The sequence below is a fragment of the Epinephelus moara genome, chromosome 5 (assembly GCF_006386435.1).
Source record: "Epinephelus moara isolate mb chromosome 5, YSFRI_EMoa_1.0, whole genome shotgun sequence".
NCBI classification, from domain to species: domain Eukaryota; kingdom Metazoa; phylum Chordata; class Actinopteri; order Perciformes; family Serranidae; genus Epinephelus; species Epinephelus moara.
The window spans coordinates 1,843,939-1,859,321 of NC_065510.1; the positions used below are offsets into that span (position 1 = coordinate 1,843,939).

The 15,383-nt window shown below is 41.8% G+C and overlaps 1 protein-coding gene across 1 annotated transcript in view; it reads left to right on the forward strand.

Moving 5' to 3' along the window:
• The window catches only part of LOC126390946 (B-cell receptor CD22-like), a 31,445-nt gene that overhangs the window by 2,296 nt on the left and 13,766 nt on the right, over window positions 1–15,383 (forward strand). The window contains exons 3-6 of the mRNA XM_050045467.1: window positions 153–380; window positions 803–1,066; window positions 12,189–12,452; window positions 12,628–12,888. Coding sequence (XP_049901424.1) covers window positions 153–380; window positions 803–1,066; window positions 12,189–12,452; window positions 12,628–12,888 — 1,017 coding nt within the window. The remainder of the gene's footprint in view (window positions 1–152; window positions 381–802; window positions 1,067–12,188; window positions 12,453–12,627; window positions 12,889–15,383) is intronic.

A 15,383-nucleotide genomic window follows, 5' to 3' on the forward strand; every position in this document is an offset into this window, starting at 1 on the left:
CTGATGAGAATACTGGAAATGTTCATAATAGTTCAAAAGGATTTTTGACTTATAACTGCACAAAGAATGGTGACTGATTTGTTGATGGTTAAAGATGCTTTCTGATCAGTAATAATCATTAATATAATATTGTTCCTTGTTCTCATATCCAGCTCTCCAGGTGCGGGTGATCAGAATAACAGTCCATCAGTCTCATACCGAGGCACAGCTGTTCTGTTGGAGCAGCTGCAGTCCAGCTGGTCATTTTTCCTTCGTCTGGTTCAAGAATGGAAAGAAAAATACGACAGAGGAAACTTCCACTTACACAGATTTCTTTTATCCCGGAGACAACATCTCCTGTGCTTTCAAAGGACACGAGGGTTCCCGCTCTGTTTCACTGTGTGAGTCATTTAAGGTATACTTTGCAGAACTAGTCCCTCTCAATCACCACTTAGGACCCACTAGAAGAGTGTGGTGGTGTTTTTTCTGCAGAGACTGTGCTCCCTGCCTGGATTTTTCTCATACACTTGACTATTAGACAGCTGGGTGGCCCTGGGCCCTCGCACACTTAGCAGGAACGCACCTCAAAGTTAAAGTCTGTGGGTCCATGAGTGTGGAGATTAAGATTGGGCCAAAGACTGCTAGAAATCTGTGTGACAACTACCAGGAGTATTCAGGCTGTGACTTAATGTCAAAACTAAATGACAATGTTTCTCTCTCTGATAAATCATCTATAAATTACGAACCATCTTCAAATTAAACATGCTATTCTTGACAATATTCCCATCTTAAAGTTAATATGTATCCATATCTTCACCTGCAGATGCTCCAAAGCTTCCCTCTGTGTCAGTGAGTCCCTCTGCTGAGATAGTGGAGGGCAGTTCAGTGACTCTGACCTGTAGCAGTGATGCTAACCCAGCAGCTAAATATACCTGGTACAAGGAGAATGGAAACCTCATCAGACCTCTCAGTGAAGGACCACAGCTCGTCTTCAGCTCCATCCAGTCCTCCGACTCTGGACAGTATTACTGTGCAGCTGAGAACGAGCTAGCGACAACATTTGAATCCATCCTCATCAATGTGAAATGTAAGTGAAACTTTTTTAAAAGCAATGCATAACTACTAAGGTAGTTTTATTCACTACTGGTAACCAGATTTGGTCAAAAACCATCAGCTATCCAGTTGCAGATGCTGCCACAACTTCTTGTTATTTAAATACAAATTATTATAATGTGTAATTTCTCTTCCAGATGCTCCAAAGCTTCCCTCTGTGTCAGTGAGTCCCTCTGCTGAGATAGTGGAGGGCAGTTCAGTGACTCTGACCTGTAGCAGTGATGCTAACCCAGTAGCTAACTATACCTGGCACAAGGAGAACCAAACACTGTCTCAAGGACAAGAAGGTATCTGTCATTTCACCTCCATCAGCTCTGTGGACAGCGGGATCTACCACTGCAAGTCTGAGAATCGACATGGACGGATCAACTCTTCATCTCTATTTATAGATGTGCAGTGTAAGTAGGAAAACATTAACAGATCACTTCAAAATTAAAAGTATATAATGGTTTATGAAAAGCAATTCCACAGACAGGTTGCATCGCTAGTATTCATTGTAAACATCACCTTCTCCAGTGTGTAGGATTTAGTGGCATCTAGTGGTGAGGTTGCAGAACTGAAACTTCTACCATGTGCCAAGTGTGTACTGTAGGAGAACTACAGTGGCCAATGTAAAAACGCAAATGGTCCTATCTCGAGTGTTTGGTTTGTCTGTAGAGGCAACATGACGGACTCAGTTGGAGAGGTCCTGCTCTGTATGTAGATAAAAACAGCTCATTCTAAGGTAAAGAAAACCATGATTCTTATCTCCAGGTGATTATACACTATAGAAAACACACATATTTTATCGAATTCCTGCCAGTATATCCCCCTAAATCCTACACACTGGACCTTTAAATATCATTATGAATTCAGTCAAACTCAAACCACTTTCCATCAAGTAATAATGAAATGTTTCCCTCTTAATATTGTCCTCCAGATGCTCCAAAGCTTCCCTCTGTGTCAGTGAGTCCCTCTGCTGAGATAGTGGAGGGCAGTTCAGTGACTCTGACTCTGACCTGTAGCAGTGATGCTAACCCAGCAGCTAACTATACCTGGTACAAGGAGGATGAAGACTCACCAAAAGCATCAGGACAGATCTTCACCATCTCTAACTTCACAGCTGAACACAGTGGGAATTATTACTGTGAAGTCCAGAACACAAGAGGACGTCGTAGCACTGCCTTATATCTGACTGTTGTGGCAGGTTTGTTATCTTTTTTCTACCAACACACACCTTCTGTATACACTGCAGATTTTCACATGGAGTCCACCACACTGGGATCTGTCTTGATTTTCAGTTTTGTTTAAACTGGGGTCGCCTTATCGACGTTTTGGACATCGGTACTATTGGTTTTATTGAATTATACTTTCACAGGGACTGCCAGTTTCCCCCGTTATGTATGTGTGCACTTGCTCTTTAACTTCATTTGTTTTAAAGTGGGGGAGCAAACTTAGAAAGATACATAACTGTTGGGGGAGTCAGGGCATCGTCACCCTGAAAAAATATTGTAATTTAAAACAAATTTCCTGCATTTCTACACCACCTGCACTAGTCTAGATTAGTTATATTGATGGTGTTATGAAGACCAAGAATGCATCAAGAACTGTATAACTGGGTGGAGAGGAAATGATTATTAGAAGAATGGCTATTTCATATTTGAACTTCAATTCATGAAAATGTTATGCAGCCTAAAACTGTAGTAGATTGCAGGCAACTAGGTCGTCTTCAAGGTCAAATAAGGACAAACAATAGCCTTGTATCATCATAATATGATGTAGAAAATTTCAACCTGCTGAAACAATTTTAAACCTGATGGTTGCATTCTTAAAGGTTAAGTGTGTAAGTTTAAGGGGGATTTGGTGGCATCTAGAGGTGAATTACAGATTGCAAGCAGCTTAAAACTTCTGGTCAGAATTCCTCCAGTGTACAGAGTTAAGGAGGTTTTCATTGGGAGCAGAATTATCTACAGAGATCTCTTCCTCTACAGCACAAACAGACCAGCTGTTAGAACCATTAAAAACACAGAATAAAGCAGTTTCAAGTTACAAATCAATGCATCTCTGATGCTATTCGGCATCTCAGGGCTCGTCCACAACAAGCTATTGTTTACTTACCCCTTTTCTCTTGTAATTTTACGTGTGCTCACCTTTTTCTGATCCAGACATTCTGGAGGTTTTTACCGTGAGCTGATTTATCTGCAGAGGTCTCTTCCCTTCCAAAACTTTCCATACCTGAATCTACGGCTATGGAGCCAAACAAACCATGTGTGAAAGTACCCTAATTAACAAAGTTCTTGCAAACCCTTAAGTCTTATTGACAATTAAATTCACAAACCCTTTACTGTTGATAAATCTGGGTGATAACAGCATCACTGATCAGTGATCAGCTGACTGTCTGCATCACTTACTGTACGTTACCTAAATGCTAAATCGTTTACAATCAGAAACACACTGCTGAATGTCCAGGGAGGGGCACAGCACACAAAATTGTGCCGGTTCTAACTGCACTCCAACAGAGGGCAGAGCAGTCTGATGGACCCAAACATCCTGTAATAAACTGTCACTGTTTCTGTCTGATTATTGTCACAGGTGCATCGAGATCACACATTGTAATATTACCCCCTCTCCTCCTGGTCATCGTTTTCATCTTTGTTGTCCTATGGATTAGGTGAGTATCACTATGATTTTATCGATGAATGCTCATAATAAAGCCATATGTTCAATACAAATATGTATTATATTATTTAATTTTTCATTTATTTAAAATCCAGGTTCCCTAATCAACGGCGTGAACTTAGACGGAGACTAAACAACAGAGCACAGGTGAGAGGATGAGTTAAAGAAGGTGTCCCAATCTCAGCTGAAGGGACGTCAAGTCTGTTGGTCAGTCAGGAAATATCCCACAAACTACAGGATGGTTTGCCGTGACATTTTGTGCAGATATTCACGGCCGTCAGAGGATGAATCCTACTGACTTCTCGTCTAGACCCACAAAGATGTTGACATCTGTGGTGCAGATGTCAACATCTTTTTTGGATTGCTATGAAATTTGCTACAGATATTCACGGTCCCTACAGGATATATTCTAATAGCTTTGGTATTCCCCTGACTTAAAGTCTAGTGTCACCAGCAGGTCAAATTTAAGTCACGTTTTATGTTAAATTTCTTCATAGTTCACATGGATTGGCACAGGTGTTTTTGTACAGACATTCCTGGTTCCCAAACGAGGTATCCTTCAGGTCGTCATGCAGACTGAAGTCATCCCCTGATCTCCTTTGTCCAGTGTCCAATGTTGGCATGCGAACAGGCTAAACTAAGATGGTCAGCAGTGTAAACATTATAATGAACTATATAACATTTTTTTAACATTTAATTTGGAAATATTCGTCTGTGGATTTGTTATATATAGATATTTAATTAAGTATTCTCAAAAAACTGAGACTTAAAGGTGAAATTCTCACTTTATTGAACATGATTTGTTTCCATCTGTCATGATGTTTTTACCTCTCCTGTCATTCCAGAGCCTGCCACGTCTCACCTGCCCACTACATGTCCGCTGTGTGTTTTCTGAAGCAGCCAATCACCTGTACAGTCTCTTACCTACACGTTGGCGAACAGAATTCTCATCATGGCTGTGATTTGAGAATTTTTTTTATTCTCACAGAAACAGAAATTAGAGTGACTGCGATTAGGTACAAAGATATTTCTGTAATCTTTGTGACTGCCTACCGTCTCCTTTCAAAGGAGGTGTTGCTGTAAGTTGCACAAAGTCTAGCTAGAGTCTGACAGAATGAGTTATTGAGTTTCAAAACAACACAGCATTAAGTGGAAATTTGGTAAGTGTGTCAGTAGTGTTCATTCTAAGCTCTACGAAATTGTCAGGACGGCGACACAGGAGAAACCAGAACCCAGCACCACAAACCACTGCTTATATGTGGTATAACAACATCCGCTTTCTGTACATTTTTTTCTGGTCTGCCGTACCCCATGCAGGTATTCTAGGTCCTTATGAGGTTTTGTCTATGTGTCATTTTATTATGAAACTGGGGCTTTCATTTTGTAGGCGTTAAGCAGTTTTTTCATTGTTTACCACCTGACTAATAAGTGGAAGGCCAATTTGGTTGACCGAATTTCACGCTCCCATGCACCTCCAAAGTGTGGTCAAGGGTCTAACTATCACTGAGGACTTCCTGTCCACCCAACTGATAGAGGTGGGAGGCATCCTGAACACCAAGCTCCTAGTTTACGTGTCCTCATATGTGACTGATCCAGATCCTGTAACCCCCACTATGCATCCCATGGAGCGGCAGGATTCTTCTCTACTGTGAGCAATTTACCATGTGGCGCTGGCGCCACTGTCAGATTGTGGCTGACCATTTCTCGACACAGTTTATCCGTCGCTGTCTTCCCGCGATGCAGGAGTGCAGAAAATGTAAGATACCAGTGGAGGATCTGACAGAGGACAAGATGGTCATGATTGTGGACCCTCAGGTGCCTCGAGCTCTCTGGCCAGTGGGACTGATAATTAAGCTAATTTGGAGTAGGGACCAACGTGCCTGGGCTGCTGAGGTCATGGTCAAGGGCAAACCATACCTGAGGTCTGTGGCCAGGTTGATTCAACAACCCAGCTGTGACACTACTCCAACCTTGATACAAACATCTTAGCCAGCTAATCTGGGGGCAACTGAAGAATTCCCTCTGTCCCTGCTGACCGCAGCTGTCTCACTGTGCGCTACTGTTCAATGTGCGCTCTATATAAACTGCCCGGATGCATGGGGCACACTGAATACAGCCAGGTAAGAGGAGGAAGCGTCGGAGGGCCTGAGGAGCCGACAGCGGTACATGGGGGGCCTGAGGAGCCGGCTGTGGTATGTGGGGGGCCTGAGGAGCCGGCTGTGGTACATGGGGGGCCTGAGGAGCCGACAGCGGTACATGGAGGGCCTGAGGAGCTGGCTGTGCCACATGGAGGGCCTGAGGAGCCAGCAACGACACATGAAGGGCCTGATGAGCCAGCAGCGGCACGTGGAGGGCCTGAGGAGCCGGCTGCGGCACGTGGAGGGCCTGAGGAGCCAGCAGCGGCACGTGGAGGGCCTGAGGAGCCGGCTTGACTATTTTCCAAAGTAAGAAAAAGCAAACATGGGGGTGATAGGTTTGCGTTTTTTAAGAGCACAGCATTGCCGCTGTTTTTTATTTTGTCTTTGAACACAGGCATATTTTCAAAGTGGCAGTCACTCATGAGGGCCCATTCTCCACCCAGCACGTTGTAGGAGGGCCCACTCTCTTTACCTCACAGGCCCCAGCGCAGCCGCACTACCTGGACTGTCTATATTTACGCCCCTGCTGTCTAATTGTCATTGTTGACAGGTTAACACAGTAAACTAAGACTGAGAAAATGATGAACAAAATATCACCATGGTAGCATTGTCATTGTTAGCATGGTAATGTCAGTATTAAGGTAAAGTACAGCCTCACAGAGACATTAATTAACACTTTATATCAGCTTGGCTTCATGGATAATAGTTTTATATTTCTGGGTTGTTCTGTTATTGTTTTGCTTATCAGTGCTTAGTTAGAGTTTCTGTCTTGCATCTTCTTTATTGCTTCATCCATAGTTTTATTATTTTATTATGATCTGTGTGTGTGTGTGTGTGTGTGTGCCTAATTCACAACTCATGTTCTATATGTTATTTTATGCTCTGTAAGGTGTTTTGAAAGGTACCTTTTCAATAAAATGTATTATTATTATTATTGTTACAGTGTCTAAACATTGTTGATTTGACTAACTTTATGGTGTTTCTCATGCAACATGTTGGCCTTATTTGATTTAAATAAGTGCACCAGCTGTCTGCAGTAATAACGAAAGCAGGTTTATGGTAAGTATTAGCACCTTCTATCTCTGATGCCCCTTTGAGTGAGACCACAACTCCTCCAGACGCTCAAACAGGAAGCCGTTATGTGATAGACACCAATCACACCTTAACATCTGCTCTCAACACTAAACTTTCTCTCTGCACTTACCCTGAGGATCACTGTTAAACACTCTCAAAAAAATGCTCAAGGTAAAAAAAAAAAAAATCACTCTCACTGTCATTTCCATAAACTATATTTTAAGACGTTAATGCGTCATTTGAAAAACAACAGTAAGAATCATTTCTTCATTTCAGTTTGGGGATTTACAGCCATTTGTCTGCACATGCATATTAATGATGTAAAGAGGAAGCAAGCCAGACTTTCGGCTTGATATATAATTAACGTAACTGCACCACCCACAGAAGACAGTGTATTCACAGACCACATCCTCATTTTAGAATACATAGATGTTTATTGTTATTTCCTGATACGCAGTATTTGTCATGTACGTGATCTGATGTGATTCAGTAGAGACGTGAGGAGCAGCTATGAGTTTAACTGCAGCAGCGAGTGGATTTGTCGTCTTCCTTCTCTCTGTACAAGGTACTGTAGATCTACATTCATATTGTGAGACAGTTAGTACACTTCAGATATACACAGGAAGGTGCTGACCTCCATATGAGCCTGAATGAAACCTGTGGTCTTCTGGTAGGTCATTTTGGTAGTAGCCTTCTCTGTTTGGGCCCCTCAGTTGTAGAGTGACGTTGTTGTTGTTGTTGTCGTCGTCATACTGGTTTTAGCGAGCCAATGCCACATACAAAAAGTGTAATTGGAAAGCAAGTGTGTCTGCCCTCCTTGGGATGTTAAGGACAGGTATCCAGGGGTGGTTGACAAAAACAAAACAAAGGCTTTCCCTTACTGAATAAGAGCTAATATGAACTCACTAAGTGATTGTTTATTGCATGGACTCCCTCCATGTAGGCCTTCATTTTAACCCTTGAGCATATTTTGAATGAACCGAGTTAATTTTCTTAAACCCTCAAGCTACTGTTATTGACTTTGTTTTCTTTTAAAGATATTTTTTTGGCCATTTTGCCTTTAATGGACAGGACAGGTAAGCATGAAGGGGGGATGACATGCAGCAAAGGGCCACAGGCTGGATTCGAACCCCGGCCGCTGCGGCAACAGCCTTGTACTTGGGGCGCCTGCTCTACCACTAAGCCACCGATGCCCCTTGACTTTATATTCTTTTAGCAAAATGAAACAAACTCAGTAGCCTCCATAAACCTGTACAAAAGGGGTGTCTAAACTTTTTGAAAAGGGCCAGATTAGATAATGTGGAAATATCTGGGGGTCAACTGCCACTCGCATCACATAGGTTATGAAAAAGATACTCACACACACACGAGAGAACAAAACTGTTCATCTTTGAGAGAAAATGTGATCAACTGTCCACCACTCTTCAAAGCAGCGGCCCTCGCTGTCGACGTTATGCTTCTTTGCTGAGGCCATGTCGGCTACCTAGCAGAAAATGTGGAGGATGGATAGCAACAGTTACAACTTGAAGTCTGTATAAAAGGGACAAGGGGAGGACTGGACCACAGGCTGGACGCCTGTGATGTTTTGACAACGTGTTATGTGTGCGACCCAACCCTGGGAGATGTAACAAGCAGTTAGCAGCAGTTAGCAGCTAACTCAAAGAAAAATACAGCAGCCGAAATTGTCCACAAATTGGGAAGAAATGAAGTCCTGGAGCTCCTTCCCCTCTGAGCAAAAGACAAGATAAACTGCTGTATAACAGGCATGGTTAATGATTGTTATTGCCACGTTATGCAATTGTTATTGTTTATAAAGTGCTGCAGATGCGTATGTTGTATGCCACACTAGAGGCCGACGCTGTTGTGTTACATGTCACGCCCATCACGACTTTTTTGTTTCCAGAACGCTGGCATGCTGTCTCAAATCACACGCTGGGGTGGCATGATGCCGCTGTTGTTTGGGTCTGTATAAATAGCAGAGGCAGCTTAGTGAAGGGGCTTCATAGAGGCTCTATCGCACGGTCTCTGTGTACAAGCGGCTTATGAGAAATTGACAGCATTATGACGTGCAACAAAAGTCCCGCGGCTGGAGTGGAACCGGAGACATTGTGGCTCTGTGATGCTCCATTCAGCTTTTCTCAGTGAAAAATTTCTTAGAACCGACTGTGCACTGTGTGCCCAGCACCAACACAAAGCCGGTGAACATGTTGAAGCATCTAGCTGCTAAAACAAGAGGAAATATTGTACAAACATTCATCAGATGTCCAGAAACACGACTCTAAATGAATGCTAATGTTGCTCTGTGTGTGCTGGGTGTGTAACTGTTTGCTAACACACTCTCCAGATCAAATCTATAAGGAGCCAAAATGTCCATGTTGTGTTTACAGCTTGTTGCACTGCCCCCAAGTGGCCAAAAAACAATCAGTACTGCTTTGAGTGTATCTACTGCAGCTCTGACAAGTGTGGAGACGTATGTGCAGAAAATGGTTTCTTTCACCTGTCTATGAGGAACCATGTAGGTGTAACATGTAGGATGTTCACGCTACTCTCTAAAATCTTTCTCTGCGCATCTTCCCCAACCAATAATTATCACACTAAACCACCAACAACCATGACTTTAACCCTCAATGGTTTCCCCTCGTAAACTCTGATCAGGTTGGGTGTATTGCTGCCTGGAAGTCAAAGTTTTGCCTGCTGGTACATTTCTTTTTGCAGAAGAAGCTAACAATGAGATGAGGGGAGTGTTACAGTAAATAGTATTTAATAGATTCACTGCCAGATGCTGCAAATTCAGATTTTTTGGTTTAAGAAGAGCGAATTTAAATAAAAAATAAAGTAATAATAATAATTCACTAGCCTATATAATGATTATGATTAATCTACATTCTGTCTGTTGGTGCCAACTTATCAAAATATCTGATACAGTTATATACAGCTATGATTTCCACCCCTAAAACACACAGGTGCAACAAAGTTAATTTGCGGGATCTTTTTATTAACATCAGTAGTTGTGGCTCTATCTCTCTGTGGAAGAAATTGTTATCTACATGTCACACTATTTGCCAACACCTCAGTGTTCTGCATGTCTCTACAGTTTCCATTCACACTCTGCTGCAGCCTGACCACACAAAGAAAAGCAACCACACCTTTCTAATATTTAATCTTCAGCTATCTGTTCTGTAAACGCTGTGTCTAAGTTTACAAGTTTAATACATTCTGCACTGCACTGTGTGTATGTCCTGCCTCAGTGCACTTAGAAATTAACTGCAGAGATCATGTCTTCATCTTTGACTGTTACTTTGCTTTATAAATTCTCATGTAAAACTGAAGCATTTGTAAATTTCTCCAGCCTTCCGTTTACTTTGGCATAAATCTGCGCTAACGTTAAAACTGACAGATGTTAGAAAGTCAAAAACAGAGAGGTGAAAATATGAAACTACTATGAAAATACAGAATAAGTCTTGCACTCAATTCTAGGTAAAATTGTAATAAAATGTTTGTTTTGTAAAGTTTGCCCACAACCCCCCTGACCCCAAAACAAAACCAAGTTAGTACTGTAAGACAATCTCACACTGACCTAAAATGGGATTGAATGAGAGCGTAATTAGTTTTATAAAATGTAATTTCACACACTGAAGCTCCTTCAGTACAAATGAAAGTCTGTCTCCTGATGTTCTGAGTCTGATTGTGGTTCCTGATGTGCTCTGTGTTACAGTGATACAGGGTCAGAATGACTGGGGAGTGACTTACAGACCTACTAAGATCTGTGCTGTAAAAGGATCAACAGTGGAAATACCCTGCAGATACACATACCCATCCAGAATAAATGGCCTTGATACCAAAGTTGATAAAAAATTCTGGTTTACAAACGAGCCTGTGGATCTGAAAAAAGACTCAAGTTACAAAGGTCGTGTGGAATACCGTTTTTATACGAACTACTGCACTCTGAGAATCACAGACCTGAGAGAGAGCGACTCAGCTGTGTACAAGTTCAGGTTCATAACAAACCAACTCAGTGTTTATACTGGTTCACCTGGAGTCACTTTGTCTGTCACAGGTAACATTTTCATTCATATGTTAATTATTTACAAATGTTCAATATCTAGAAAACAATAATATAGATGTGTTGTATGTTTTGTATTGTTTTGACGAAAATAATAATCCTGTTCCTTCTTCAAAGATCCAGATCTGCAGGTGCAGGTGAGCAGATCGCATTATTACAGCCGACAACTTAAGTGTCACAGCAGTTGTGTTCTACCTCATAATACTTACTACATCTGGTACAAGAATGGACAGAAAATTGGGGAAAGGAAATATTCCTCATATTCAGGCTACATTGATTCTGCAGACAACTATACCTGTGCTTTGAAAGGATATGAGAAGTTCCCCTCTCCTTCAGTGTGTAAGTTTACTCCACTGTGTCAGGACAAAAAACCCATGTACATTCTGACATTACAAAGCAATTACAACTTCAGACCAAACCTCACTGGACTCTTCTAAATCTTAATGTAGACACATAGAAACAAATCACTAAACTACTAGTAAAAAAATATTTTTTTTGTTGTTGCTACATTTATTGTTTGAGCTCATGTTTCTGATACTGGGATGCTCCATTGGCCAATAGCTCCCAGCCCGAGAATGCTGAACAGTTTATGAGTGAGACAGAATGGATGCTGTTAGTCTTTAACTTTTCATTTGTCAGACTTGATAGACAGACGGACTTTGTGTTAGTGTTGGTAAATCTGAAAGACATGAGAGCTGCTACAGCCAAAATGATACAAACTGTCCAGTAACATTTGCAAACAGTTGATGATGCAACAGCTAAGGAAATATTGATGTATTTTATGGGGATGAACAAAAAAAAAAAATTTGATAAGAGCCTATTTTTTTCCAAAATTAAACTTAATGTTCACTTCTCATTCCCATCAACAGTCTGCCTGTTTGGTAGAATCAGCAGAATTATTTACACAACATAACAAGGCAGCTGAATGAAAAAATGACCAATAGCTTTTGGCAACAACTAGAACTTGCCTAAAAGGACTGTGAGGACTGACGACTCAGCAAACAGAACACAGCCAGTATAGACAGAGAAGAATATGTGGTTGTTTAAAATTGTGATCAGAACAAAATCAGAACTAGTTCAAATAAAACAATGAGAAAAAACAATTAAATCATCTATGATAACATAATTTAGTCTTTATTCGTCTCTATTCATTTCTCCTCCAGATGGTCCAAAGCTTCCCTCTGTGTCAGTGAGTCCCTCTGCTGAGATAGTGGAGGGCAGTTCAGTGACTCTGACCTGTAGCAGTGATGCTAACCCAGCAGCTAAATATACCTGGTACAAGGAGACAGTAAACTTCAGACCTCTCAGTGAAGGACCACAGCTTGTCTTCAGCTCCATCCAGTCCTCTGACTCTGGAGAGTATGACTGCACAGCAGAGAACATGCTGGGGGAGAGGAGGTCTGACTACATCTATATAGATGTGAAATGTGAGTAAAACAGCTAATTTGAAAATAACAAACAGCTGAAAGCTGCCAAATCTTTACAGGAGAAGATCATACAGTTTCTCAACACAGCTACTCACAGCTTGTTACTTGAATACCATATGTTTTTATGTAGTAACATGCTATTGATGTAGAATATCTCTTAACACATCTCCCCCAGATGCTCCAAAGCTTCCCTCTGTGTCAGTGGTTCCCCCCGGTGAAATCATAGAGGGCAGTTCAGTGACTCTGACTTGCAGCAGTGATGCTAACCCAGCAGCTAAGTACACCTGGTACAAGGAGAACCACACACTGTATCATGGAGAAAAAGACATCTATCATTTCACCTCCATCAGCTCTGAGGACAGAGGGACGTACTTCTGCAAGTCTCAGAATCAACATGGACAGATCAACTCTTCATCTCTATTTCTAGATGTCCAGTGTAAGTATTGAACCTTAGAAAATTAAAACAGATGTAACTGTATTATTTTGTTCGGCAAATCTGCACATAATGTGGGTCAGCAAAACCACTGAGACAAATTTGAGTGCAATTTCATCAAGGGTAGGGGGCTTACCAGGAGCTGTCTCTACTTCCAGACAGGCTCCATTCGTTTGTCAGTTTGTGCTAAAAGTTAAAACGTTGTTTTTGAATCGTCAGTTTAAAATATTTGTAAGAAAATGAAAACACAAAGTGTAGAAAACCACAGCAAGTCAATCACCTAACTGGCCAGGCTTGACATTCTGAAAGATCTGATTACAATGCACTTGGGTTTGTCAAAATTTGGGGTCCCAGCGGCACATTGCTTCACAAAGCAGTTTTATTTTGGGAGCAAGTTGTACAAAAACGAAACAAGTGAAGAGGCAGCAACTGAATTTTCTCTCAGGACAAGCTAAACTGGCTCATACACATCAGCACAAAAACACAACAGGACTGGAAAAGTCAATAGTTTACATGAGCGTGGCTCTGTACACACAACAAACAGCTCTGTCCATGGTCCTGATGTTTTAGCGACGGTGTCCATACACTGAAATAACACCTCTGCTGGTCTGACACAAACAAAATATGATGATACACACCATGAAATGCACTGAAAAATAAGTTCAAATAAACACAAGAAGTTTGTGCTCTAGAGAAAGGATCAGCGCTCAGTGAATAACCTCCTAAGCCCTATGATAAGCTATTATGGCAAGGCTTAACTATACAGACCAGTGAGCAGTGACAACTAACATGTCTTTGGGGTCATCAGGTGGGAACCTCCTTTCACCAGTGTTTCGTCTAGTTGGTCCCACGACACCTCCAGGAGGCTAGACAGTGATCTCTGGCGTCCCAGAGACACTCCCCTAATGCCAGGTGCCACTGCTCCCCACACCAACCCAACAACCTCCTTTACCATACTTACACATGGCTTTCTCAGCCCAAACAGCACCGCCACCTTCAACCAAACCCAGGCTCCGTTTATGCGAGCTCCAGGTAGTGACCGTGCCGATACAACCTGTCCTAGCACATTCACCATACTCTATTTCACACGCCACATAGCATAATTCCAGTATAAGCTAAAGTTAAAGGAGATAGAGAAGATAAACTCACAGGCTTTCTCAGTCCAAACAGCACTGCCACCTTCAACAAACCCAGGCTCTGTTTATGCGAGCTCCAGGTAGTGACAGTGCCAATACTACCTTTCCTAGCACATTCATCATACTCTGTTTCACACGCTACATAGCATAACTACAATATAAGCTAAAGTTAAAGGAGATAGATAAACTCACAGGATCAGCAAACACACTCACCTTGCAGCATGGTCTCAAACAAAAGGGATTCAAATAGGCCACTCCCACACTTAAATAACCTTCCTCTTCCTGGATTTTAATAACTTAATGCCACCAAAACTGTTTCATAAGAAGGCTCACATGAGGACAAATCATCGGCCAAGTGCACAAATCAACACAGAAACCCCCTGTGGCTGTGAGACACCGCTGCTACACTCACAAGGAATGCAACAGAACAGTGCAGGCTACAAAAAGCTGCCTGTTAACAAACCAAATACGTTATAACAGGCTACTTCAAGCTGTTACACATGCACAGGAACCATACAAGCACACAGCACCGATTAACCATCAACACTCACACAGCTACATGTTTTTCCCTCACCATAGACGTTACTTCTTCAAGAGGAAGTGTTGCTTCTTGCAGCCATGTGCGCTTTAACTTTTAATGAGTTGCTGCACATTTTTTTTTCTCCCAAAGGTGCTTTGGTCCCGTGGTGTAACGGAGCAGTAAAAGCTGAAAAGCCGACTCATTGGCAATTAATCTGACATTTCTTTCAATTGGCCATGGCCGTATGCTGGCATAGTGGGTGCTGAAGCACCCACGGAACTGGCGCCTATGCTGTAGCCTGCTAGCTAGCTTTATAGAGGTGGCAACAGCCTGTCTTATGACGTAGGATTTCTAAAGTAGGTGAATAACATAGTGGTCCCTCTGGCTCTTGATGGTCCATACAGAAAAACTGGTCTGTAAACAAAGATTTATATTCATATACAGTGGTGTGAAAAAGTGTTTGCCCCCTTCCTGATTTCTTACTTTTTTGCATGTTTTCCACACTTAAATGTTTCAGATCATCAAACAAATTTAAACATTAGTCAAAGATAACACAAGTAAACACAAAATGCAGTTTTGAAATGAAGGGTTTTATGAATGAGGAAGAAAAAAATCCAAAGCTACATGGCCCTGTGTGAAAAAGTGTTTGCCCCCTAAACCTAATAACTGGTTGGGCCACCCTTAGCAGCAACTACTGCAATCAAGCGTTTGCGATAACTTGCAATGAGTCTTTTACAACGCTGTGGAGGAATTTTGGCCCACTCATCTTTGCAGAATTGTTGTAATTCAGCCACATTGGAGGGTTTTCGAGCATGAACCGCCTTTTTAAGGTCATGCCACAG